At 36.1% G+C, this 27,959-nt stretch overlaps 4 protein-coding genes and 1 non-coding gene across 7 annotated transcripts; 2 read left to right on the plus strand and 3 right to left on the minus strand.

Annotated features, from left to right (window-relative positions):
* Positions 1–111: 111 nt before the first annotated feature.
* On the plus strand, positions 112–2,031 carry LOC131171447 (uncharacterized). The gene is made up of 7 exons (XM_058131571.1): positions 112–296; positions 736–784; positions 881–1,018; positions 1,126–1,206; positions 1,293–1,469; positions 1,532–1,618; positions 1,728–2,031. The coding sequence occupies exons 1-7, from the start codon at positions 127–129 to the stop codon at positions 1,788–1,790; spliced, it is 765 nt and encodes a 254-aa protein (XP_057987554.1). The 5' UTR covers positions 112–126; the 3' UTR covers positions 1,791–2,031.
* Positions 2,032–2,369: 338 nt separating this feature from the next.
* Positions 2,370–3,214, minus strand: LOC131171448 (uncharacterized). The gene is made up of 2 exons (XM_058131572.1): positions 3,086–3,214; positions 2,370–2,981 (listed from the first exon to the last, which is right to left on the minus strand). The coding sequence occupies exons 1-2, from the start codon at positions 3,129–3,131 to the stop codon at positions 2,515–2,517; spliced, it is 513 nt and encodes a 170-aa protein (XP_057987555.1). The 5' UTR covers positions 3,132–3,214; the 3' UTR covers positions 2,370–2,514.
* Positions 3,215–3,264: 50 nt separating this feature from the next.
* On the minus strand, positions 3,265–3,335 carry TRNAG-GCC (transfer RNA glycine (anticodon GCC)). The gene has a single exon. It is a non-coding gene; the product is annotated as a tRNA-Gly (tRNA).
* Positions 3,336–3,465: 130 nt separating this feature from the next.
* Positions 3,466–6,393, plus strand: LOC131169110 (probable protein phosphatase 2C 26). 3 transcript variants are annotated; one of them, XM_058131569.1, is made up of 12 exons: positions 3,466–3,620; positions 3,710–3,761; positions 3,867–3,946; positions 4,244–4,325; positions 4,497–4,567; positions 4,676–4,755; positions 4,868–4,965; positions 5,438–5,561; positions 5,641–5,723; positions 5,839–5,887; positions 5,967–6,029; positions 6,181–6,393. In XM_058131569.1, the coding sequence occupies exons 1-11, from the start codon at positions 3,478–3,480 to the stop codon at positions 6,017–6,019; spliced, it is 915 nt and encodes a 304-aa protein (XP_057987552.1). In that variant the 5' UTR covers positions 3,466–3,477; the 3' UTR covers positions 6,020–6,029; positions 6,181–6,393. The 3 variants fall into 3 exon arrangements, 2 of the variants coding, with proteins under 2 accessions (XP_057987552.1, XP_057987553.1); XR_009142112.1 differs by lacking the exon at positions 6,181–6,393 and having other exon boundaries at positions 5,646–5,723; positions 5,967–5,981; XM_058131570.1 differs by lacking the exons at positions 3,466–3,620; positions 3,710–3,761; positions 3,867–3,946; positions 4,244–4,325 and having other exon boundaries at positions 4,474–4,589.
* Positions 6,394–6,770: 377 nt separating this feature from the next.
* LOC110666420 (uncharacterized) lies at positions 6,771–24,360 on the minus strand. Its single transcript, XM_021827002.2, has 2 exons — positions 23,504–24,360; positions 6,771–7,415 (listed from the first exon to the last, which is right to left on the minus strand). Exons 1-2 carry the CDS (start codon positions 24,278–24,280, stop codon positions 7,200–7,202), a joined length of 993 nt encoding a protein of 330 aa, XP_021682694.2. The 5' UTR covers positions 24,281–24,360; the 3' UTR covers positions 6,771–7,199.
* Positions 24,361–27,959: the final 3,599 nt, after the last annotated feature.

Consider the following 27,959-nt stretch of genomic DNA (forward strand, 5'->3'; position numbering starts at 1 on the left):
TTTAGGATGCCTCTTTATTATTATTATTTTTTTATCATACTTCATAGGTGCATTATTTATTGTTATTGATGCCAAAAAATTATTAGTTGTTTTTTGGGAATGATATTTCCAATTGATGATCGATAGATGCGATCTGATTTTCCCTCTCTGCAGCCTGCTATTTATGTCACCAGTCTAGCTGCAGTTGAGGTGCTTCGAGAACGTGATGGAGGTCAGCAGATAATTGATTCTGTTGATGTTACATGTGGTCTCAGCTTGGGAGAGTATACTGCTCTAGCATTTGCTGGAGCTTTCAGGTGAGTATCTAACTAAATTTCCAAGTTCACCGCGTCTTTGATTAATCGAGTCTGTAAATTGAACCGGCTTTAATTAGATGAATTTGCAAAAATTAGTTTATAAGCTTCTTACCTTCTTGGATCAATCTTCTTATACGTCCCGAATAATTCTGAGTCAAGCATATCTATTACAGAATGGAAATCAACCTGATGATTCTGTCGCAGTCTGATTGTTAAATGTTAATAACCTTTCTGGGTCATTATTAGGTTGCATCTCATTTCTCATGCTGAATTTTTATGTACCAATTTGGGCAGTCCAAACTAATGTTCAGTTGGTGCATCATTTTTTCTGTTTGAGTAGAAGTTGAATATGCTTTATAGACAGCAGATGGTCAAATGGTCCCTGACTTTTTCTTACTTGGTATCTCCTTTTCATTTTTTTTTTTAATATTATTGTAAGCTTTGAGGATGGACTCAAGCTGGTCAAACTGAGGGGTGAAGCCATGCAGGTAGGCATCAATAGCTGGTTAACAGACAAAATCTATCATGGTATTATGCAGTTTATGACATTCCATGGTAATTAATTTTTATGAAATTGCCTTCAGGAAGCAGCTGATACTGCAAAAAGTGCGATGGTCAGTGTCATTGGACTGGACTCTGACAAAGTGCAACAGTTGTGTGATGCTGCCAATCAAGATGTCGATGAAGCTAATAAAGTTCAGATTGCAAATTACCTATGTCCTGTAAGGTTCTTTTGTATGCAGCTCTGTTAGTATTTGCTACCACACTCTGTTTATTTATTGTTCTAATGTATACCGACTTAGAGCTTGAACAAATTTTACTTCGGTAGGGGAATTATGCTGTATCTGGTGGTGTGAAGGGAGTGGAAGCAGTAGAAGCTAAGGCAAAGTCTTTCAAAGCTCGAATGACGGTAATTTTCTCCTTAATTTATAGTTGTTGTTGGTTTTTTTTTTTCACTATAATTGTAGTAATAACATTATATTCCACTTAACTTAGGTGCGGCTAGCTGTTGCTGGTGCTTTCCATACAAGTTTCATGGAACCAGCTGTCTCAAGATTGGAAGCTGCATTGGCAGCAACAGACATTAAACCTCCAAGAATACCGGTTATATCCAATGTTGATGCTCAGCCACATGCAGATCCTGCCACAATCAAGAAGATATTAGCACGCCAGGTAAGCTACTCAAAACTTCTGTTTCCCCATTGACTATTGAACCCTAAATTAAAAAATTGTAGGTGACTTCTCCTGTTCAATGGGAAACAACCGTGAATACACTTCTAACCAAAGGGCTGAAGAAGGGTTACGAATTAGGACCTGGAAAGGTATAATGTGCTCTGGATGCTTTAATTAGAAATGAAGAGCAACAATAAAACTCATTCTATTGTGAACTCTTGAGACCTTGTTTAAGTTTATATGGAATTATTTTGTCAGGTCATTGCTGGCATTGTCAAGAGAATGGACAAGGGCGCTAACATTGAGAATATTGGTGCTTGAAGGGGTAGCCTGAAGTGCCTGAGGCACGAAATCGAGAATATCGGTTCTTGAATGCAGCTATAGAAATTGGTGCATAGGATGGTTCAATTATTGAATACAGGAAACAACGACATTTGCAGATTTTTTTTCTCTTATGAAAACCAGCAGTGAACCAGTGTGAGATTTGTCTGACCATATTCTGTAACTTCAATTTTGAATCAAGAGGAATTGAGATTGAAATAATATTAGTTGTATCCGGACACTCTCTCTCTCTCTCTCTCTCTCTCTCTCTACGAGTATTTGGAATGGCATAAAGCATGAAATGAGGTAACAGCAACTTGGTGAACTTTCATTGAATAGTACTTTTCATTTATCAATTTTTTAGGATGCCCTCTATTTATAAATTGAACATATTTTCATATGAATATCTTAGCAATTTTATTCTGTACGTATTTTGGCTCAATTGGACGGGAAACTATATGTAACGAAATAATAATAATAATAATAATAATAATAATAATAATAAAATAAAAATAAACGGGAATAAAAATAATAATAAACTATATGAATATCTAGGGACATGTAGTTAAGAGGTCAGTCTTCTCAGAAGTTCGAACTAGCATAATCAGTCCAAAACAAAACAAGTTCAATCCAAGCATTCAAAAGTGAGAAAAGAAAAGGAAATCCGTTGTTACAATCAAGACTGCAAGTACTAAAATCTGGCAAATAATTATTAATTATAGCTCTAATTTTGGACAGAAGTTGAAGGGCCGGGCGGTTGCCTCAATCTCCGAAGCTGATTGATCCACTCATCTTCAGGAACTCGACCCGCCCAATCGGGAGCGGATCCTCCGAACGATATCCCTCTCATTGCTTCCCTCACTCGCCTCGCATTCTCAGCCGTCAACGGCGCGTTTCTTCGATTCTCATCCTCTCTAAAAGCCCTGAGTATCGCCGAATCAGACGCCTCAGTCACTCTCTCCTCCGCCTCCTCTTCATCGCTGCTGCTGCTCTTCTGCTCCATGTCGCCGTTTATATGAAGAGACGAGATTCCGTTCTCTGCTTCACCTCGAGAATAGCTATGGTATTCTTCATCTGAGTTGCCTTGATCGGAGGAGCCGTCCTCATCATCATCAACATCGATGGCTGAGATTGGCTGATAATGTTGAGGCGCGGCATCACGATTCGTGTCAGAATCGCTTCCACTGTTGTCTGCAATACGCACCAGGGTGCGGTAGGTGAAGGATATTCCTAGCGAGTTTCTAATACTCCTAATAATGGGATCAAAATTTAAAAAATTAAATAAAATAAATCACCTTCAATGAAATTGGGCCTGGGCGTAGAGAAGGACGTAGCGTTCATTGCTGGAGATCTTTGAAAGTGCCGGACTGCTGGAGAGAGACAAAAAATGTTATGGGAGAGCCAAAAAAAAAAAGCTAATAAGGCAATCCAACACACTTTGACCGACCCGGGAAAAAGAGAAGAAAAAACATATTGCACCAGCCGGGAATCGAACCCGGGTCTGTACCGTGGCAGGGTACTATTCTACCACTAGACCACTGGTGCTTCTTGCTGACAGAATTCAAGCTCTCATTTATAAATAATGCAGTGTTAAACATGCAGCCTAGTTCTCTTGTTTCGTTATTTTGAACCACACACATTTGAGCCCGGCATCCTGTGAGAAAGAGAGAGATAACCGAAGCAGGAAATGGCAATTCCCGTTTCCTGGGATTCATTTTCTCTGTCTCATCCACTCTTTCATTTATCAGTTCGTAATCTATCAAATGGAAATTCAATTCCTAGGAAGAATAAGTGGCTTTGTTTGGCTTCATCACAACTGAGCCCTGTTGGGTTAGCAGATTTTGCTTCGCTTTAATGATTCACTTTTTTGCTTATTTTAAAATTTCAAAGGGTTGATCTTTCTTTTGCCATGTTCATAGATCAGAGGTGTCGTTTTGTGTTGGAACTCATCTCATCCCTCATCCCAACAAGGTAGGCAGTTGCTAATCACTTGTCGTCGGTCCTTAGTCCTATTTATGTAATGCGTTTTTTGCTCTGTTATTAATATTATAGTATATAATCTTAATCGTTTGATAGATTGAGAGAGGAGGGGAAGATGCGTTCTTTGTGAGCAAGTACAATGGGGGAGTAATTGCTGTTGCTGATGGTGTATCTGGGTAGGAAATCTTGATTCTCTCTATTATTATTTCGCTTTTACTTTCATGTGTGAAGTTTGTGTGTATGCAAGGGACTTGGAATTTGCGTAATATCTGCAACTTTTTGTTTACAATCATTACTCTAATCGGTTACATTGAATTATTGTTATTATTCTGGTTCATTTTGCTTATTAGCAAAAAATTTTCATTTGGTATATGAGCGAAGATCTCAAAATAGAGTTTATGTGAAGCAAAATTATACCAGGTGTTCCATGTTGAAATCTGAGACTGCTCTCTTTCTATTGCAATGGTTGTCAGTTGGGCTGAGCAGAATGTGGATCCTTCATTATTCCCTCAGGAGCTGATGGCTAATGCTTCATGTCTCGTGGGGGATGAGGAGGTAGTGCCATAGTAGCATACAAGGAAAATAATATTTGATTCTATTGATATTTTCTTGTTAATTAACTTCTCTGCAAAGAAAATTCTTGTGATGGGAGTAAGCATCTGTACTTTCTATTTGAATGTTGTATGCTAGAAAGTGGAAACTGTGATGCATCTTTGCTTTTGGCAGGTTAACGATGACCCCAAGATTCTCTTAGGGAAAGCACATGCTGCTACTTCCTCCACAGGTTCAGCTACTGTGTAAGTTCATAATGCTTTAAAGGTACCGCCCATAATAATTTTCAAGAGGAAAATACTTTGACACATAAGTTATCATCATTAACTTCCACTTTCCACTTGCTTAAATAGAATTGTTGCCATGCTGGAGAGGAATGGATTGCTAAAGATTGCCAATGTTGGGGATTGTGGACTAAGGGTTGTCCGTGGAGGTATAGCTGTTTACCTATCTCTTTGTGCATTGTTGTTAATGGTTTTCTGGATTCGTTTTCTTTTATTTGTTTTTCAAAATCAAAGAGCGTTTCTTGCTCAATGACTATACAGGTCAAATGATTTTTTCCACTCCTACTCAGGAACATTATTTTGATTGTCCTTATCAATTAAGCTCAGAAATGGTTGGGCAGACATACCTTGATGCAATGGTATGAAAATTTTTACATCTAGCTTCCTTAGTAAAAGAGAATATAACTCATTTGCTTTTCTTATTTTGGGTTGGATCATTTATCGCTAATCCTACCACGGAAAATTGGTAAGAAGCTTTAATTTTTCATGGGTCAATGAGCTCTACCCATAGCGTCAATTTGACCACTTAACTGTGTTTGATGCTCCTCTGGAGGAGAGAAAATATGGATTTCAGTTTTCATCATCACTATGATTAAAAAATTGGATGATAAAAATAAAGACTAGATAATATAAATAGCATTATAATTTTCTTCACATATAGAATTTTAGGATTTAATCATGATTGTTTTTTTTTTCTTGTGTAGCACACTGAATTAATTGGTTCTGCAAACAAAAAATGCTGATGGTTATCAGACTTGATAGTGGGATTTTGAATTATTAATCATGATAATTTAATGGCTTGTCATCATTTGTTCATCTCCTAAAAAATAGGTTAGCAGTATGGAATTAATGGAGGGAGACACCATTGTGATGGGCTCAGATGGTCTCTTTGACAATGTTTTTGACAATGAGATTGTTTCGACAATTGCTAGATACGATAGTGTAGCTGAGGCTGGTATGTTTCCATAGTTTAATTTATTACAGATTGTAACTCAACTGCTTATCTTCTAACTGAGATTCAATTTCAATGCTAGCAAAGGCATTAGCTAACCTAGCAAGAACTCATGCAATGGACTCAGAATTTGAATCCCCTTATGCACTGGAAGGCAGATCCAAGGTAAAACAACTACTAGAATATAAATTCATCTTTCCACATCCAATAAATGTAACATTTATTTTCTTGATCAAAAAAACGTAACCTGTATTTTAATCTAATGAATATTTCTAAATAGGGTATTGATGTTCCATTTTGGAAGAAAATTCTCGGGATGAAGCTTGCAGGCATGATCTTTTTTCCTGTACATTTATTGTTATACATTTCCCTTGATGCCATGCCTGACCTAAACTCTTTAATTGATAGGTGGAAAGCTCGATGATATTACTGTGATTGTCGGCCGAGTTGTAAGGTCATGAGGAATACAAGGTGAAACTCACTGTTCAGAAGTGAATAAATAAAAAAGAAACATAGAAATAAAAGAATATGAAGTTTGCACCATGGTTGTCAAATTCATTTTAATTCTTGAACTGAATTGGTTCTTGATTGTTAAAGTTTGATAATGTTTTATTGATTGCAGGTGTGTTCAAAGTCTACCAAAAATAGATCTGATACCATAAAATTCCACGAAAGATTTTGTAAAGTACTTTATGCAATCTTTGGGACATCTTGAAGTGTAGTCTGATGCCCTTCACCAATCAAATATAAAACCTGGGAAAAAGTATGATAGCTTGAATTGCTTGAGACTTGAGAAATTAACAATGCCTCTCTGCAGATTTCTCCTTTTTTCGAACGGATGTCTCACTCATTAGTATAAAAGGTTGTTAATACTTTTTTTTTTCAGCCTTTCTGAACCCTAACGTCAAAGGTGGATTGCTCTTTTGCATAACTTTTATAAATCATCCCTTGATCGACGAAGGCGATAAATCTACCAACTCAAAACACTCAAACACACACATTTATTTCACTAATGCCAAAATGCAAAATTGGCATTAGAAGTTAAACTCGTAGCTCAGCATTATAATTCTTGTTTCATGGTAAAGTTGAAGTTCATCCTCTTTAAAATTTTTTAAAGCACCAAAACAACATTTTGGTAATAAAACACCCTTACTCCAGCAATCAAACTCAAGGTTCTATAAATTCACTGAGACGATCACAACATTCAGAAGCTTGCTTGAAAATAAGAAGAATCAATAAGAATGAACAATTAGCAAAAACGAACAGCAACTAATCCTTAAATATCCAGGAAAACAATAACTGATGGCTGTAACAGCATACCCCCATCATCATAAAGCCAAAAATTTCTTCCACAGAAAAAATATGGACAGAACTCATATGGGGTTTTGTGCAACCCACAATTTCATAAACAAAAACATTATGCGCTTATAAGATTATCGTACAACAATGTGTACAGAAAAGTTACTTCTATCTGACCAATCAATTTGACTACTAATGCCCAATAATAGACGGGTGAGACTGGAAAGTTGATGTTTGTGCGTTGCTTACCATCTCTTGTGTGAAGCTAGATTCTTGTTACTTGTACAGAATTATTTGTGATGCAACAGAAAATTATGAAATGCCCTTTCTTTGCAAGGTTATTCAGGTAACAGTGCCACTGTTACTGTTACCATTGACCTCTTGAAAGAATGCTTTAGAGGCTTCATATGTAGACCAGCAGATTGCAGCAGCAGGTGCATGGAAAAGCATCCTTGGAATCCAACCCCTCATGAGCCCTCTGTACCCATCCTTTTTCACTATTGTTCGAATCACATCACCAATTGAACCACTTTTAAATCTGTCACACCCACAAACACCCTGAAGACAAAGTTATTGTTAATTTACTGTATTTATTCCAAGAATAATAGGATTTCATGAAGCAACTCACAAAATTTTAGGAATTCTACAACCTTAATAAAATTAAGTGTTTATTTTCATTTTTTAGTGGTGTTCCATGAAAAAATGAAGTAAACCTAATCGTTGTGGAAGCATGAAAGGCTCAGGCAATATTATGTTAGCAAAGTCAATGTTTATTCACATAACAAAAGGCAATATTTAGGATGTACATTAAAGAAAAAGTTGCCTTTATGAAGCAAAATCAATATATTTATCAAGTATACCTTCTTATTATTGCATGCACTTTCAATTCAACTAAGCCTTTATCCCAAAAAATTTGGGGTCAGCTATATGGATTCGCTTTTCTCCACTCCAAACGATTTTGGGTTAAATCCTCAAAAATATGTAATGCTTCTAGATCATGTTGTACTACTCTCCTCCAAGTCAATTTAGGTCTACCCCTTTTTTTCTTTCTATCCTCTAACCTAATGTGCTCTACTTGTCTAACTGGAGCCTCCATATGTCTACGCTTCACATGACTAAACCACCTCAATCTTCCTTCTCTCAACTTATTTACAATTGGCAACACTCTTACCTTTTCTCTAATACTCTCATTACGGACTTTATCTAGTCTAGTATGACCACTCATTCACCTTAACATTATCATATCTGCAACTCTTATCTTAGACGCATACGACTCTTTCAGTGCCCAACACTCACTACCATATAACATAGCCGGTGGTATGGCTGTACGGTAAAATTTTCCTTTCAACTTATTGAAAATCTTACGATCAAATAAAACTCCCATGGCACGTCTCCACTTCAACCATACGGCTTTAATCCTATGACTAACATCCTCCTCACATCCCCCCATCTACTTGAAGGACTGAGCCTAGATATTTAAATTGATTATTTTGGGACAGTACAACTCCATTCAAACTAACTTCTTCCCTATCATCCTTTTGGCCTTCACTGAACTTGCAATGCATGTATTCTGTATTCGTTCTACTTAACTTAAAACCCTTTGACTCTAGAGTACTTCTCCAAAGCTCTAGCTTTCGATTGACTCCTTCTCGTGTCTCATCTATCAGAACAATATCATCCGCAAACATCATGCACCAAGGAATACTCTCTTGTATATGTTTCGTCAATTCATTTAAAACTAATGTAAAAAAGTAAGGGCTTATGACTGATCCTTAGTGTAATCCAATTGAGATCGGAAAATCTCTTGTGTCCCCTCCCACTGTACGCACAATAGTAGTTGCTCCTTTATACATATCTTTCAACACTTGTATGTACCTAATAGATACTCTTTTTTGTTCTAACACATTCCATAAGATATCTCCTGGAACACTATCATAAGCCTTCTCCAAATCAACAAAAACCATGTGTAGATCTTTCTTCACATCTCTATATTTCTCCATCAAGCTTCTAATGAGAAAGATCGCTTCCATAATTGAACAACCGGGCATGAAACCAAATTGATTGAGAGAGAGAGAAGTATCATGACGTAGTCGATGCTCCACAACTCTCTCCCACAACTTCATAGTATGATTCATGAGTTTAATTCCCCCATTGTTTGAGCAACTCTGTATGTCTCCCTTATTTTTAAAAATAGGTACTAAAATACTCCTCCTCCATTCATTAGGCATTTTCTTTGAGTTTAGAATCTTATTAAATAATTTAGTTAACCATACCACTCCCATATCTCCCAAACACTTCCATACTTCAATTGGTATTTCATCGGGTCCACAGGTTTTACTCACTTTCATTCTCTTAAGTGCTTCCTTTACTTCTAAAGATCTAATCCTTCTAGTATAATTCACATTCTTTGCACTTTCAATTAAAGCAGAAATACCTTTTAGCTAGCGAAGTAGGGTAACTCAATGGAGCCCAAACCAATGACATCAAGGTCAAAAAGAACAAATAATACAATTTTAACCTGATTCAGTTTCTTATGCCTTATGACAACCTTTTGCCTGCATCCACAGAGAGAATAAACTATCACTTAGAGAGAATTAATATGTACAAGAATCCATTGAGTTTACCGCCTCTAACCCAATTTTATAACCCTTGTACATCCACTGTCAACTCCAAAAATTAAGTTTTTCACCTTCTCTTGTAGCCAGGCAGAGGCTAATGGCCACTCCAAGTCACCAAATCCTTAATAATATGTTAAGAGTATAAGGAGAACAAAGGGCTGTGATTGTATGTGATTATTCTATTACTATCAGTAATGTGATAGTTAACTGAAGAACTGAAAGTTTTTAGGAAAGTTGTAATTGGCGGGAACAGTTATAGGAAGGGCTAGTAGGTGTATAAATACTAGCTATTGTAACTGAAGACCATTTTGGAAAAATATCAAGAATCTATTCAATTTCTCTTTCATTCTCTCTATGCTCTTCTCCCTAAAACTCTATTTCTTTCTATGCTCTATTTATGTTCCTTCTGCCACTTGAGATGCTTGGGATTCTGCTACATAACAAAGTGATACCAGAGCCGTTAGATCAGTGGGCAACTACTAGAAAACTGCTTCATTGGAGTTGCATCTATGGCAGATCAACAGTAGTGTTCACAAATAACAGGTTTCTTCTACTCTTTTCTCTTCTCTCTTCTTCCCTCTGATTCTTCTTCTTCTTCTTCTTCTTCTCTGAGAATTATTCCTTCTTTCCCCTTAATTCTTCATCTTCTGTCTTTCTTGAAATTATCTCTCTCTAAAACTTTATCTTTTCTTCCCATCAAATTCTTAATCTCTATCCTTCCTGCATTCTTGAATATTGGGATCCTAATTCTAGGGTTTCTATTACGGTTTCTGTGCTTTTCTCTGTTCTCAATCTTCTCTCCCTTTATTTCCTCCTCTATTTCTTTCTTCTCTCTCTGTTCTGTAATTTCCCTATTCCAGATTTTTGAAGGCCCCAAAAATCTGTTTTTTCAAATTCTTGTTCCTTCCTCAACTTTTCTTTTACTGTCCCTTCAATTATTTTTTTCTCTTTCTATTTCAGGTCTATTTTCCACGGTTTTCCACTTCTATTTCTTTGGTAGGCCTCTGTTTCAAGTTTCATAAAAGATTACCTTTTTTTTTCCTCTTCTACTAAAACCCCATTCTTGAAATTCTTGAATCATGGAAGTACAATTTTAGTACAAAAGCTTCTTAATGCAGTGCAGGAAATTCTCAATAGAAGATTAAAAGGACAGGACGAGTGGCTCGAAAAAATGATTCAGAAAGTGAAAAACTTAGATCAGAAAATGGAAAGATTTGAAGAGCAAATGGGTAAGATGTTGGAGTCCATTCAAGCTTTAAAAACCAACATCCATATATCTGAAGATTCTTGGAGTATTGGCAGTGAATTGGAATTTACAATCCATGAGAAGAAGACAGAGGATTTCAATGCTAAGGAGACCATTCTTCCTGAAGATACAAAAATTTTGCATGACGATGGATGTAGAAAGAGATGATTCTCTTTAATTTCAAATAATCTGTACATGGGTATATATATACAATTGATTCCTATGATTGTGTTCTACTAATTAGGAAGAAATCCTAAATAAGAAATCTTAAATAGGAATACAGAATACAAAATATACAAAGAAATAATATAGTGATTGACTTTCCATAACACTTCCCCTCAAGTTGGAGCATAGATGTTAATCATGCCCAACTTGTTACAAATGTAGTCAATCCTAGCTCCATTCAGAGCTTTTGTGAAAATATCTCCTAACTGCTCTCCAGTTTTGATGTGTCCTGTTGAGATGATCTGTTGTTGAATCTTTTCACGAACAAAGTGACAATCAATCTTAATACGTTTGGTCCGCTCATGGAACACCGGATTAGAAGCAATATGAAGAGCAGCTTGATTATCACACCATAATTTTCACACTACAATTTCATAGGCAGGGAGGTCTTAAAACCCGTCTTATCTAGTAATTTAAGTATCCACATTGCCTCACATACTGATTGTGCCATGGCTCTGTATTCGGATTCAACACTAGATCGAGAAACTACACTATGCTTCTTGCTTCTCCAAGACACCAAATTTCCTCCAAAAAAAATGCAATATCCAGTAGTTGACCTTCTGTCAACCTTAGATCCAGCCCATTTGAAAAACATTCAACATTCAACATTCAAATGCCCATGATTACCTATAACAAACCTCTTCCTGGAGCGCCCTTCAGATAACATAAGATTTGTCCCGAGGCTTCCCAATGAGAAATAGTTGGGGAAGACATAAACTGACTTACTACACTAACGGCATAAGCAATATCAGAACGAGTAATTGTAAGATAGTTCAATTTTCCGACCAATCTCCTGTATCTCTCTGGATCTTCAAACAACTCACTATCCCCTGTTAACAGTTGTAAATTTGGAGTCATTGGTGCACTACAAGGCTTACTACCTAATTTTCTCTGTCAATAAATCGAGGACATGTTTTCTTTGAGACAGAAAATACCCTTCTTACTTCTCATAACTTCAATACCCAAGAATACTTTAACAATCCCAAGCCTTTGGTCCGAAACTGGGTTTGGAGGAAAGTTTTAAGAGATGAAATACCTGCAGAGTCACTCCCCGTGATGACAATGTCATCCACATAGACTACCAGGAGAATTAGACCAGCCTCAGATTGCCTATAAAATACTGAGTGATCACACTTACTCTTTTTCATACCAAATTCTGCATCGCTTCACCGAATCTCCCAAACTAGGCCCTAGGACTTTGTTTCAAGCCATAAAGAGACTCAAGCCTAAAAACTTTATCCAACTCCCCCTGAGCAACAAACCCAGGTGGTTGCTCTATATACAGTGTAGAAAGAGATTATTCTCATTAATTTCAATTAATCTGTACATAGGTATATATATACAATTGATTCCTATAATTGTGTTCAACTAATTAGGAAGAAATCCTAAATAAGAAATCCTAAATAGGAATACAGAATACAGAATATACAGAAAAATAATATAGTGATTGACTTTCCATAACACTCCCCCTCAAGTTGGAGCATAGATGTTAATCATGCCCAACTTGTTACAAATGTAGTCAATCTTAGCTCCATTCAGAGCTTTTGTGAAAATATCTCCTAACTGCTCTCCAGTTTTGATGTGTCCTGTTAAGATGATCTGTTGTTGAATCTTTTCACGAATAAAGTGACAATCAATCTCAATATGTTTGGTCCGCTCATGAAACACCGGATTAGAAGCAATATGAAGAACAGCTTGATTATCACACCACAATTTCGCAGGCAGGGAGGTCTTAAAACCTGTCTCATCTAGTAATTGAAGTATCCACATTACCTCACATACTGATTGTGCCATGGCTCAGATTCGATTCAGCATTAGATCAAGAAACTACACTCGCTTCTTGCTTCTCCAAGACACCAAATTTCCTCCAATAAAACGCACATCTAGTAGTTGACCTCCTATCAACCTTAGATCCAAATCAGCATCTGAAAAACATTCAATATTCAAATGCCCATGATTACCATATAGCAAACCTCTTCCTGGAGCGCCCTTCAGATAACACAAGATTTGTTCCAAGGCTTCCCAATGAGCAATAGTTGGGGAAGACATAAACTGACTTACCACACTAACGGCATAAGGAATGTCAGGACGAGTGACTGTAAGGTAATTCAATTTTCCTACTAATCTACTGTATCTCTCTGGATCTTCAAACAACTCACTATTCCCTGCTACCAGTTGTAAAGTTGGAGTCATTGGTGCGCTACAAGGCTTGGCAACTAATTTTTCTGTCTCTGTCAATAGATCGAGGACATATTTTCTTTGAGACAAGAAAATACCCTTCTTACTTCTCATAACTTTGATAGCCAAGAAATACTTTAACAATCCCAAGTCTTTGGTCTGAAACTGAATTTGGAGGAAGGTTTTAAGAGATAAAATACCTGCAAAGTCACTCCCAGTGATGACAAAGTCATCCACATAGACTACCAAGAGAATTAGACCAGCCTCAGATTGCCTATAAAATACTGAGTGATCACACTTACTCTTTTGCATACCAAATTCCTGTACTGCTTCACTGAATCTCCCAAACCATGCCCTAGGACTTTGTTTCAAGCCATAAAGAGACTTCCGAAGCCTACAAACTTTATCCAACTCCCCCTGAGCAACAAACCCAGGTGGTTGCTCCATATACACCTCCTTCTGAAGATCACCATGAAGGAAAGCATTCTTGATATCCAATTGATGCAGGGGCCAATCATATGTAGCTGCTAAAGAGATAAACAAGCGAATAGAAGTAAGTTTAGCTACAAGAGAAAAAGTATCAGAGTAATCAACCCCATATGTCTGAGCATATCCTTTTGCTACAAGGCGTGCTTTTAACTTAGCCACAGAACCATCAGGATTTACCTTTACTATAAATACCCATTTGCAACCAATAGCTTTCTTACCAGCGGACAAAGGCAATAGTTCTCATGTACTATTAGCATCTAAAGCCTCCATTTCCTCTTTTATAGCATCACACCAGCCAGGATGAGACAATGCCTCATCAACAGTATTAGGGATAGGAACAGAGTCTAAAGAAGTAACAAAACACCGAGAACAAGAAGACAATTGATTATAAGAAACAAAAGAAAAGATAGGGTAAATACATGAACGTTTACCTTTAAGAAGAGCAATGGGTAAGTCTAGATCAGAATCATGATCAGTATGAGGTACAGAATCTCCCAACGAAGTAGCTGGTAGAGGATCTGAGTCAGGAATCTCCAATCTCCTGGAATAAACATGAACAACGGGAGGTCGAGTAGGTCTAGAGACAGAAGAAACAGGCTGTGGGAGAGGACTAGACATTGGTTGACAAGATATATTAAGAGATCATCCTCCTCCCCGACTCTCATACATGATGGAGGAAAAAATGGAGTGAACTCAAAAATGTGACATCTGCAGTAAACAAGATAACGATTAAGAGTATGAGAGAAACAACTGCATTCTTTTGGAGCCGGAGTACCCAAGGAAGACACATTTGAGAGATTTTGGATCCAATTTAGTAACTGTGGACGAACATCATGCACAAAACAGTACAACAAAAATACTGGTTCAATAGGGAACAAAGATTTTGTAGGAAACAAAGTAGTATAAGGAATATTCCAATTAAGGATGTAAGACGGCATACGATTGATCAAAAACATGTCAGTAGAAATCATCCGCCCAAAAGTGTTTCGGTACTTTCATTTGAAAAAAAAGAGCACGAGTTACCTCAAGAAGATGACGATTTTTTCTTTCGGCCACGCCATTTTGGGATGGGGTATCCACACAGGAAGACTGATTAAGAATGCCATTTTGTGTCATATAAGGCTGAAATTGTGCTGAAAAGTACTCTTTGGCATTATCACTTCTTAATATGCGCACAGAAATATTAAATTGAGTTTTGATTTCATTACAAAAGGCACAAAAGATAGAAAATAACTCAGAACGATTCTTCATTAAATATAACCAGGTAACACGAGAGTAATCATCAACAAAAATAACAAAATAACGAAATCCAGTTTTAGATGTAACAGAACAAGGACCCCAAACATCAGAATGAACTAACTCAAAAGGGGATGAAGCCCGTTTATTGACTCTAGACACAGAAGGCAAACGATGATGTTTTGCAAACTGACACGACTCACATTCTAGTATTGATAAAGACTGAAATTGAGGACACAACTTCTTCATGGTAGACAAAGAAGGATGACCCAATCTACAATGAGCTTCAAGAGGTGTTAAGGTACTAGAGCAAACAAGCAACCACGGTACATGATTTTCCAAAATGTAGAGACCACTTGACTCGCGTCCTCTACCAATAATCTGTTTCGTCGTAAGATCCTAAAACAAACACTGGTCAGGAAAAAAGGAAACAGAACAATTTAAGTTACGAGTAAGTTTACTAACAGAAAGTAGATTAAAAGAGAATTTTGGTAGACACAAAATGTAAGATAAAGAAATTGACGGTCGGGTTCGCAGCTTCTAGAACCCATGACACAAGAAGTAGAATCATCACCTAAAATAATGAGAGAAAGTGAGATTAGACTAAAAGCGTATAGAAGACTAGAATTACTCGTCATGTGATCTCGCCGCACTGCAATCAATAACCCATTTGGATGAAGAAGACACAAGGCATGTAGTGGATTTACTCGACTCAACAATCGCAGGATGTGAAACCGTAGGCTTTAGAGATGCTCGACATCGAAAAGTTGTGCAAAATCCTCGCAAATACTAAAATAGTTTTCTCGTAGAAAGATATCAGAGAATTCTCTGAAGCCATATTTGACATATGTGATCTCTGATTTTTCCTCTGAAGTTGCGGACAATTATATTTTGTATGGCCAGGCTCATGGCAATAATAACAAATGACTCCTCTTGAGTCCTGATTAGAACTAGCCTCTCCATTATGCTGATTACTTCTGTTGCCTGTAATTCTTCCTCTACTTCCTCTTCTATTACCCTGTTGTCCATTTGGATTACGGCTAATAAGAGCACTACTGGCAAGCTATGAAGATTGAGTACTCTCTGTACGAAGGACCCGTGTGAACATTTCATGCAAAGAGGAAATCTCAGAACTGGAGAGAATCTGAGATTTAGCAGTCTCATACTCTGAAGGAAGGCCTACAAGAAAACTTATAACAGCCAGTTGCTTCCGTTTGGCCTACTGAACTTTCATATTAGGACTAAAAGGCAACAATACATTAAGTTCCTCATATACCCGTTTAAAATCCATAAAATAAGCCGTGAGAGACTTATCCTCTTTCTCAGCACGGTAGAATGACTTACAAACATCATAAATACGGGAGATATTTCCTTTACGAAAATCTGAAGTAATCCATCAATTCCTTAACAAATTCACAAAGGATTAATTAAACTAATTACCTCACTATGAATCGAGTTCAAGTCAAAAACAACCGAGCATCCTACCTTAGCCAAGTTTGTCGTGTATCATCGCGGGTGGATCTTTAGTAAGGTGATCATCCTTATCAATGCTACGCAAATAGACCCTAATACCTTACTCCACCTGTAATTCGAACTATTAAGTTTGTATTCCGTGATCTTAGTTATCACCGGAATCACATCAAAAATAACATTCTTATTGTCTGCCATTTGTTGAGACAAAGAAAACTAACCGAAACGCTAATCCAAAGTGCTTACAGCAACAAAATAACCCAAAATCACAAATCAAGCAAATACCGAAATAGGATCTAAGAGCCAAACCTCAGAAGTCCTTTAATGGTATACTGGATCAGGTAATACACACAGTGGTGGAATGAGGGGGTTGAGGCGACGCCGGCGATGTTGATCGGGGTTGAAACGGCCGATCGACGGCCAATGTCTCTCCTGAGCTGGGTAGTGAGAACAAATAGTCACCCTAAATTGATGACCTGCTCTGATACCATGTAGAAAGAGATGATTCTCATTAATTTCAATTAATCTGTACATGGGTATATATATACAATTGATTCCTATAATTGTGTTCTAGTAATTAGAAAGAAATCCTAAATAAAAAATCCTAAATAGGAATACAGAATATAGAATATACAAAGAAATAATATAGTGATTGACTTTCCATAACATAGTGATTGACTTTCCATAACATACACCTCCTCCTGAAGATCACCATGAAGGAAAGCATTCTTGATATCCAATTGGTGCAGGGGCCAATCATATGTAGCTACTAAAGAGATAAACAAGCGAACAGAAGTTTAACTACAGGAGAAAAAGTATCAGAGTAATCAACCCCATATGTCTGAACATATCCTTTTACTACAAGGCGTGTTTTTAACCTAGCGACAGAATCCATCAGATTTACTCATCAGAATACCCATTTGCAACCAATAGCTTTCTTACCAAGAAGGCAAATAGCTCCCATGTACCATTAGCATCTAAAGCCTCCATTTCCTCTTTCATAGCAAAGATACCAAACAGATGAGACAAAGGTCTCACCAAAGATTAGAGGTAAGAACAGAGCCTAAAGAAGTAACAAAACACCGAGAACAAGAAGACAATTGATTATAAGAAACAAAAGAAGAGATAGGGTAAGTACATGAACGCTTACCTTACGAAGAGTAATGAGTAAGTCTATATCGTAATCATGATCGCATGAGGTACAGTGATCTCCCAACGAAATAGCCGTGGAGGATCCGAGTCAGAATCTTCAATCCTCGGAATAAACATGAACAACGGGAGTTCGAGTAGGTCTAGAGACAGAAGGAACAGGCTGTGAGAGAGGACTAGACATTGGTTGGACAGTATATATTAAGAGATCATCCTCCTCTCCCTGACTCTCATACACAGATGATTGAGGAAAAAATGGAGTGGACTCAAAAAATGTGACACCTGCACGATTAAGAGTATGAGAGAAACAGTGATACCCTTTTTGCAGCCGGGAGTACCCAAGGAAGACACATTTGAGAGACTTTGGATTCAATTTAGTAACCTGTGGACGAACATCACGCACAAAACAGGTACAACAAAAAATACAGAGTTCAACAGGAAACAAAGATTTTGTAGGAAACAAAGCAGTATAAGAAATATCCCCATTAAAGACAGAAAACGACATACTATTGATCAAAAAACATGCCGTAGAAACTACATCCGCCCAAAAGTGTTTAAGAACTTTCATCTGAAAAAGAAAAGCACAAGTTACCTCAAGAAGATGCCGATTTTTTCTTTCGGCTACGCCATTTTGGGATGGGGTATCCATACAGGAAGACTGATGAAGAATGTCATTTTGTGTCATATAAGACTGAAATTGTACTGAAAAGTATTCTTTGGCATTGTCACTTTTTAATATGCGCACAGAAATATTAAATTGAGTTTTGATTTCATTACAAAAGGCACAAAAGATAGAAAACAACTTAGAACGATTCTTCATTAAATATAACCAGGTAACACGAGAGTAATCATCAATAAAAGTAACAACATAACGAAATCCAGTTTTAGAAGCAACAGAACAAGGACCCCAAACATCAGAATGAACTAACTCAAAAGGGGATGAAGCCCGTTTATTGACTCTAGACACAAAAAGCAAACGATAATGTTTTGCAAACTGACACGACTCACATTCTAGTACTGATAAAAAATGAAACTGAAGACATAGCTTTTTCATGATAGACAAAGAAGGATGGCCCAATCTATAATGAGCTTCAAGAGGTGTTAAGATACTAGAGCAAACAAGCGACCGCGGTACCTGATTTTCCATAATGTAGAGACCACCTGACTCACGTCCTTTACCAATAATCGCTGGCCGTAAGATCCTGAAACAAACACTGGTCAAGAAAAAAGGAAACATAACAATTTAAGGTACGAGTAAGTTTACTAACAGAAAGTAGATTAAAAGAGAATTTTGGTAGACACAAAACAGATGACAAAGAAATTGATGAAGTCGGGTTCGCAGTTCCAGAACCCATGACACAAGAAGTAGAACCATCAGCCAAAGTAACAGTAGAGGAAGTGAGATTAGACTACAAAGCAGATAGAAGACTAGAATTACCTGTCATGTGATCTGTCGCACCAGAATTAATAACCCATTTGGATGAAGAAGACACAAGGCATGTAGTGAATTTACCTGACTCAGCCATTGCAGTGACAAGGGAACTGGTAGGCTTTAAAAATACCTGATACTGAAAAAACTGTGCAAAATCCTCTGCAAATACCAAAATTGTTTTCTCAGAGGAAGATATTGTAGAATCATCTGCTGCCATATTTGCCATCTGTAATTGCTGATTTTTCCTCTGAAGTTGCAGACAATTATATTTTGTCTTGAGTCTTGATTAGAACTAGCCTCTCCATTACGCTAATTACTTCTGTTGCCTGTAATTCCTCCTCTACTTCCTCTTCTATTACCCTGTTGTCCATTTGGATTACGGCTAATAAGAGCACTACTGGCAGACTATGAAGATTGGGTACTCTCTGTACGAAGGACCTGTGTAAACGTTTCATGCAAAGAGAAAATCCTTAATCGAGAGAATCGAGATTTAGCGCTTCATACTCAAGGAAAGCTCGCAAGAAAACTCATAATACCAATTGCTCCGTTGGGTCTCATTAACTTTCACATCGTGATTAAAAGGCAACAATACATTAAGTTCCTCATATACCCATTTAAAATCCATAAAATAAGCCGTGAGACTTATCCTCTTTCTCAAGATGGTAGAATGCCTTACAAACATCATAAATACGAGATATTCCTTTACTGTAATACGTAAAATCTAAGTAATCCATCAATTCCTTAACAAATTCGCAGTGATTAATTAAACTAATTACTTCACTGTGAATCGAGTTCCGAAGCTGCAAAAACAAACGAGCATCCACCCTTAGCCAAGTTTGTCGTGTATCATCCGTAGGTGGATCTTTAGTAAGGTAATCATCTTTATCAATGCTACGCAAATAGACCCCAAATCTTATTCCACCTGTAATTCAAACTATTAAGTTTGTGTTCCGTGATCTTAGTCATCACCGGAATCACATCAGAAATAACATTCTTATTATCTGTCATTTGTTGAGACAAAGAAAACTAACCGAAACGTTAATCAAAAGTGCTTACATCAGCAAAATAACCCAAAATCACAAATCAAGCAAATACCGAAAATACCAAAATAAGATCTGAGAGCCAAACCTCAGAAGTTCTTTAATGGTATACTGGATCAGGCAACAGCATACAGTGGTGGAATGAGGGGGTTGAGGCAACGCCGGCAATGTTGATCGGAGTCGAAACGGCCGGTCGGCGGCCAAGGTCTCTCCTGAGCTGGGTGGTGAGAACAAATAGTCACCCTAGATAGATGACCTGCTCTGATACCATGTAGAAAGAGATGATTCTCCTTAATTTCAATTAATCTGTACATGGGTATATATATACAATTGATTCCTATACTTGTATTCTACTAATTAAGAAGAAATCCTAAATAAGAAATCCTAAATAGGAATACAGAATACAGAATATACAAAGAAATAATATAATGATTGACTTTCCATAACAATGGAGATAAGAAATTGATGGATTAAAAGACGAAAATCTTGCGGGCAAAACATTCAAGGCTAGTAAAGAGGAAGATGCTAATGTTCAACTAAATACAACATTATCTGCATCAGTTGATAAGGAGAAAGCACAAGACTGGATGTCAAAGTGCTCTAGTGGGCTTATTGTTCTTAAGGTTGGGGACGCTAGTGAGGGTGAAGATTTTCTTTTGGAATATTTTGATAAGGAGCAATTTAGTACAAAAAAAAAAAACAAAGCGTTGCAACATATCTTCAGCTGAAATGGAAAGAAATGGATTCTATTCCTGTGATTTCTTAATCTCCACGGAGGAAGAATGGAAAATGGCAAGACGGCAAAGGAAGAAATTCATCCCCCATGGTGCAGGAGAAAAAAATCCAATTCAACATTTTGAATCTTTCTGGTTATTTTCTGCTGCATATTAATGGTCATTTTCTGGACATGGAAGCAACAATTTTACTGTTATATTACAATTTCCATTACTCATTCATAAGGACAAGAACGATATCAAGAAGTGGGGAATGTTATGACTAATGAGGAGAACAAGGGGCTGTGATTATATGTGAAAGTAATAGAATAGTCAAGGTGGTATATGGTAGTTAACTGAAGAACTGAAAGTTGTTAGGAAAGTTGTAATTGGCGGGAACAGTTATAGGAAGGGCTGATAGCTGTATAAATAATAGCTATTGCTATTGTAACTGAAGAAGACCATTCTGGAAAAATATCAAGAAACTATTCAATTTCTCACTCATTCTCTTTATTCTCTTCTCCCTAAAACTCTATTTCTTTCACTGCTCTATTTCTATTTTTTCTGCTACTTGAGATCCTGTTGTTAGGGATTCTGCTGCATAACACAATACTTCCTATTTATAAAGCAACCTATACTCAGGCATCAAATACATTAGAATAGGAATAGTTACTAAATGGGAAGCCTAAACCTAATTAGGAATTTAAGACACTCAAACAATCATAACAAAAAAACTTCAAAAGCATCAAGATCAACTTCTATGGATATAAAAAGTTGACTGAAGATCACCAAACACAATGGGGAAAAAAATGCTTACAATGACAAGGGTCCTGATTCATTTAGGAGTGCATAAATGTGGTATTTACATAAGTAGTTAATTGCAGGCCCTGGTTGCAAGGAGAAGAGACGGTCAAGTTTCTCCTAATTTACAGAGAATAGCCAACTTTTCATCATAGCATGTCCTATTCTCTAAGTATAATATATAATCCTCTATGTTTTATTACTATGATATCCCACAAATCAGAAAATCTGAAATTCTGGATAGATAGGGTTGCTGCCATTGGTAATCTATTGGATTAAGCTAAATACTGCTTCTAATCATCATTGGAGGTGTGCTTTAGATCAGAAGAAACAAAAAAAGTACCAAAAATCAAAGGAACAATGAAAGATATGGTATTTTGCTCATTAAGAAATTGATCATGTACCAAGTGATTAGTTTCAAAGCACTGAAGGAAATAAGAGATGAACTTTTGTCAGGATTGAAATAAAACAGAATAATTTTGTTATGAGATGTTACTGATATAAGGAAACTTGTGAAAATTTAAACAAGCCCTCAGACATTTTAGTTTTATAGATGGAACAGTGCTTTATCTACGGCATCATTGCCTATTCAGAACCTATTTTCAGGTCTCATGACTGCTTTCATTTTTTAATGAGTGAAAATTTTTCCACAACCAAAAACGAAACCAAGCAGGAAACAAATCTTGCTTGAAGTCCTTCAGCAAATCAACAAAGTCAATAATACAAACTTAAGCCCTCTAAAACCAGTTAGGTAGAACAAAACAAAGCTAAACAGCAAATAAACTGGATAGTATCCTTAGAAGCACTGAAGAAGCTCTAAAAGTGCTAACTTGGAGAGCTACGAAGTACAAACTCAGCATCAAGAGTCTGACGCTCTTATCCACCTAAAATTTGCTTGCTCGAAAACAGAATCAGAATCATGGGAAGCTAAAATTGTATGTTAGACTTGATCTGAAAATAATAACGGTTGATATGAAATTTCAAAATTCAGAGGATATAATCAAATTGGGGCTGCAAGAAGTATTAAAATCTACAGATGAGAAGGGTAATGAGTATGATTTTTATGTAATTAGTTATTTAGCATTAGCCACTTATTCTTTCAAATGTACTCACAGAATAGCATCTACTTGAGGAGAGTAACCTGCTTACAGAAAATATAATCTAGAATCAACTACACTGGCGAATAGTGCATTGTGCCTCTTACCACAATAGGAAGATGAACAGCTAGATACAGCTAATATCTATTTAAATTCAATGAGTTTTCACCACAGAGTAGTAGAGTCAGCTGAATAGCCTTTTTGTCCTCACCAAACTCACAGTGGCCTGCTTTGATCCTAAATTACTTACTAGTCACTCTTCCACAAATTTGCACCTATAGTCAACTTCTGATGACAATGAATTATCCTCATTGAGCACCCTCTACACCTTCCTAAGGATTTTTTTTTAATCCTTTCTCATACCTCCAAGTATCCATCTTCAAGGACGTTTTTTTACAATGTTAAAAAAATAAATAAAAATAAGAAAAAACTAGAGTGTAGAATAAAAAATTAGTTAATTTTAATATAGATAGGAGTGCAAATGAGCCAAGCTGAGAATTAAGAATACAACCTTGGTTGGTTTAATTTTAAGAAAACTTGAGCACAAACCAAGCATAAATCAAGCTTTAACTTTGTCCTTATCATTGTTTAATTAAAATTGTTGAGTTTGAAACTCTAATCAAATCTATCTATAAACAAAATTGTATCCATTTTTAACTATTTCATTTACATATTGTATGATATATTAAAAATTGCATTTTTAACCTAGTTCAGAGTAGATCCACTTTTATGTGGAGGAGATCAATATAGGCAGTGTGATACAAAGTTGCAAACCATTCTCACATTTCCATTTTCCTTATTCATTTACCTATCTCTATTCTGAATCTTTCAAACTATGACTCCATGATTCACTACTAACAGCTTAATTCTGATAGAATTTCACATTTCACAATCACAAACTACTACATAAACCAAGGCATTGCAAATAAAGGAGCAAGGAAGATTATGGTACCTGACACTGCAACTGAGTTTTAACTACATCCAGCGGAGTAGTGACAGCAGCAGCTAGTGCTCCAGCAGCAGCTCCAGCAGTAGCATGAACAACCAACCGCTCATCATTAGCACTCTCAGGCGAAATCTCCATCAACCCTCTTTTTGTAGCCTCATAAGTTGCAAAATGCACCGCCGTAAACGGCGCATTCATCAAAACAGTAGTCCTATAAGATGCATAAAACGCACCAAAACCCTCTTCTCTCAAAACCCTCTTCACACAATCCCATACCCCCTTGTAAGTATTATTACCCAATTGTAATCTCTGCTTCACCATATCCATCGGCGTAAATACAGCATCACTGGACACCGTAGCACAAACCCCAGAAACAGCGTGAACTATTGAATTGTTTGGATTGTCACCAGAGAAATATTTCTTACATACTTCGTAAACTGAGAAATACACCGCATGGGCAGGACCCGCGCCGAGACCCATAGCTGCTATACCGCGGTAGAGGGCACTGGGGCCTTCAGATTGGAGGATGGAACGTAGCGCCTGGGAGACACTGACGGATTTAACGGGGCAAGAACCGAGAGCCTGCATATGGGTCTTGATTGTGTCAACCGGAAACATAGCCATGTGCTCGACTGAACCGGCGATGGAACCGGCGATCATGAATTGCCAAAAATGGAGGCCGTCGTGAGCGGTTACGGATATATCAGGATGGAAATCGGGCCGGAAATCAGGGTTTTGAAATTTGGTGGTGGTGGCTTCTGCAGCCATGGAGATTCTTGTCATAAATTTCCTTTTTCTTTTTCCTTCAATATGACCTTTTCTAAATTCAGCGTTATAGCTTCTAAGACCAAACGGTTTATTTTTGTCTTACGTTGGGAATGCACTGTAATATATTGTTTTTAGCTAAACAAAACAACTTACTCTAAAAGTCAATTTTAATTAAATAATCGAATGGGATTGATTAAATTTAGTTTTTATTGTATTTTTTATATTTTGAATTTTTCCTTTTAATTATAATCAACTAATTCAAATAAAATAATTAAATAAATCAAACTCATCGATTTTTATATAATTCATGCAATTTTTAGCATGGTACGGTAGCCTAAAATTATAAATAAACGCTTAAATTGTTATGTTTATTGAGGTAAAATATTTAATTTAACTTCTATATTTTCAAGAGAAGTTTAATTAATTAATTTTTAATTTTTTATCTAATTTAACTCGATAATTATAATTTAGATTTAATTTATTTTAAAAATTAAAACTTATTAGCTAATTTTTTTTAAATTTTTTGATTTAAATAAAAAATTAAGAAATTTAATTTCTCAATTTTAGTATTAAATTTCTTGAATTTTTTATTTAAGCCCAAGAATTAATAAGCTGAATTTTTTAATTTTATTAATTTTTGGGCTAAATTAAGTTTCAATTCAAACTTTTAAACTAAATTGAACAAAAAGTTAAAAATAAGATAAGTTAAACTTTTCCTATAAATACAAGGGTGCAATTGAGTTTTAGGCCTTTGTAATCTTATTGCAAATCAAATCAATTTAATTAATTAATTAAACTCTTTAATTAATTAATTAAATCATACTTTACTTGGTGAATAATTTGTGTAGGTGTGTGACTTACTAGACTCATTACTAATTAGTAATGAAAAATGATATTAACTCTTAATATCATTAAAACTCTTTTTTACAGTAAATGATTTCTCTAAATCACTTTAGAAATCTCATAGACCATGGTTGACACCTAGCATAGCATGCCATGGCCACCCAATCAGTAATAAGGAATACCTTAAATGAACCTTTAATTATATGTTTGTTAGTAGTATGTCCTAGAGCACATCATTTAGTATGTATCTTGTACATATTTTATTAATAAAAGGCATTTTCACTTTTCCGTTTATATAATATATTTATGTGTAATAGAAAAGGTCCATTGATATTTTACTAGAAATTCTATTCTTAAGTTGTTAAGAATATGAGTGACAGTATTTCTAGCACAAAGTATCATAAACAGGTTCACAATCGAGGATACTTCACAATAAGGACATGACTTATCCAGAAAGATTATATTCATGTTTGTTCCCAAGTTATTTATATGAGATGTAAATAAGATGGAATGGTGAGTCTCATGCCATATAACAAACATGATAGGCACTTATACATGATAAGTAGGCCGAACCAGTGACATTTATGACAAGCACATGGAATTTACTCTTGTCAATGTATTGTCATAAATCATATCAGTGCATATAATCTTTAAACCTAAGATAGCACAGTTATCTTGTATATAGGTTGTCACACCTTATCCCTCTGTAAGGCATAACATGATCCCGTAGAATACTTAATGAACTACCGAACTTCACCTACCGATAACTCATTAAGTACCATACAAGGGATTTTAAAACAATTTTCTTACATTTTGGAAGTGGTGAGCATTTTGGTAGAAATTAAAAACCATTTATTCAAAGTTTAAATACTAGTAAAAATTTTTGTCCATTTTAATTTTGTCGCAAATTTTATAAAAATTTTGACAAAGTTTCGTTTGTAATTGGAGAAAATAGTTCTTCAAATACCTGAGAAAAACACTTCCAAAAATTTTTCACAACTCCCAACCTCCAATAAATCTCAATCAACTCAATTCAAATCACTTCAAAGTAATTCCACAATACAATTCACAATATTTAACAACTCCATTCACAATATTTATCATCTCACAATATTTAACAACTCCATTCACAAGGCATAAAATATGAAATTCACATGTACAATTATTAATTTACAGAAGAAAATCCAAAATAATATTATTACAATTTATTTACAACTGCTCAACTTACATTGATACATACAACATTTCTATATTTACATCAAAATTATCTACAAGGGTATAAAATAATACCCGTACAAAATGATTGATGTGGTCCACAAACAAAATAAGCTATCGCTGAGTATAAAATACTCAGTGGTGCACAATAAAAATTTAAAATGCAATACATAAATCGTTCATCGATGAAACACAATTTGAATACTTCTCAATCACATTTCACAAATATCAAAGCTCATAATAACACCATTTAGTCAAATAATTTATTAAACATAGTGTTGCCAAAATCATATACACTTAAGCCATGACACAAAATTTCCGATCAATGCCGTGTTGTACACCACGACAAAGCAATCTACAACCCCATTAATCGAAATCAATGAGGGAGGTGGCTAGCTAGCTAATGAGTACTCACCCGACCTCAAACTCAACTGGCAAGCCAGAGATGGAGGAAAATAAACGATCTCAATCCCATAAATGGAGGAGGAATAATGTGATACTGTCATGCTAAGTGTGAACATAAAATCAATTCAAAACAATTTATTCAAATAATTTTTGGAAATCTGGTAAATTTTCAAAGTCATATTCACAATCATAAATGGCAACACAATTCGTAATTAACTCAAGAAAAATCAAATTTTCAAGAATCATACATTTAAACAACAATTACTGTGCACAGACCTGACGTGAGTCACCTCTAGGCCTTGACTCAGTCTCTCAGAGCTTCCAAGTCTTTTTCAGCTGAAACACACAATTTCACAGTGTTTTAGTACCATAACTTAGCATAAATCCAAAAATAAATTTCACTTCATTTTTACCTAGCTTTAATGTGCTAATTTCGACGTTCTCGAAGTTTTTGTGTTTCCGGTTACTATTCACTACACTATTCAAGTCAAATTGTTGACTTTTTAAGGCTTAATAGGTATGGGAACTCCAACTTCACCCACATACCACATTTTGGTCATTAAATTTGTTGGTTTTGGTCATTTTCTCAAAACTTAAGTCCTTTTAGCAAAATTGTCAAATTTTCAGTTTTGGTGTCCCTAATTGCACTGTTCCATTGGTCAATCTACTGTTGGAATTTGACAAAACTTCCTTCATAGAAAATGTTCCTTATTGTCTTAAGTTTATTCTCATTTTTGGATCACCCCAATTGGAGTTTTGTAGCTCAAGCTATGACCATTTGAACCAGGGCTGTCGGATTGGAAACAACTCAGATTTTCTGGGCAATTTTGGTGCTGGCAGATTTGGGTCACCAACTTGGGGTGGCCAAATGGCTTGGCTGCTGGCAGAATTTGGACTTGTGTTCTTCATGAAAGTTTTAGGTCTGTATCTCATCTAACCCCTGGTAAACTTTCAGGTCAATTTGACCTACCTAGCTCGAGTTATGACTAAATGAACAAACACTGTTCATTTGGTCAGTTTGTACAATGGCAGACTGCACTTATCCAAATTTGGTCAATTTGTTTACTAGGTTTTGGTCACTTTTTGGGCATAGTTCCTGAATGAAAATTGTATCATTTTATGTCTATTTCCATCCCCAATTGGTGCCATATCAATTGGACTCGTAAAATTTCATTTTTGGTCCTTCAAAGTTGACTTGGTCATGTCACCAGAGATGACCATAAAACCTCCG

Source organism: Hevea brasiliensis, chromosome 12 (genome assembly GCF_030052815.1).
Source record: "Hevea brasiliensis isolate MT/VB/25A 57/8 chromosome 12, ASM3005281v1, whole genome shotgun sequence".
Lineage (NCBI taxonomy): Eukaryota > Viridiplantae > Streptophyta > Magnoliopsida > Malpighiales > Euphorbiaceae > Hevea > Hevea brasiliensis.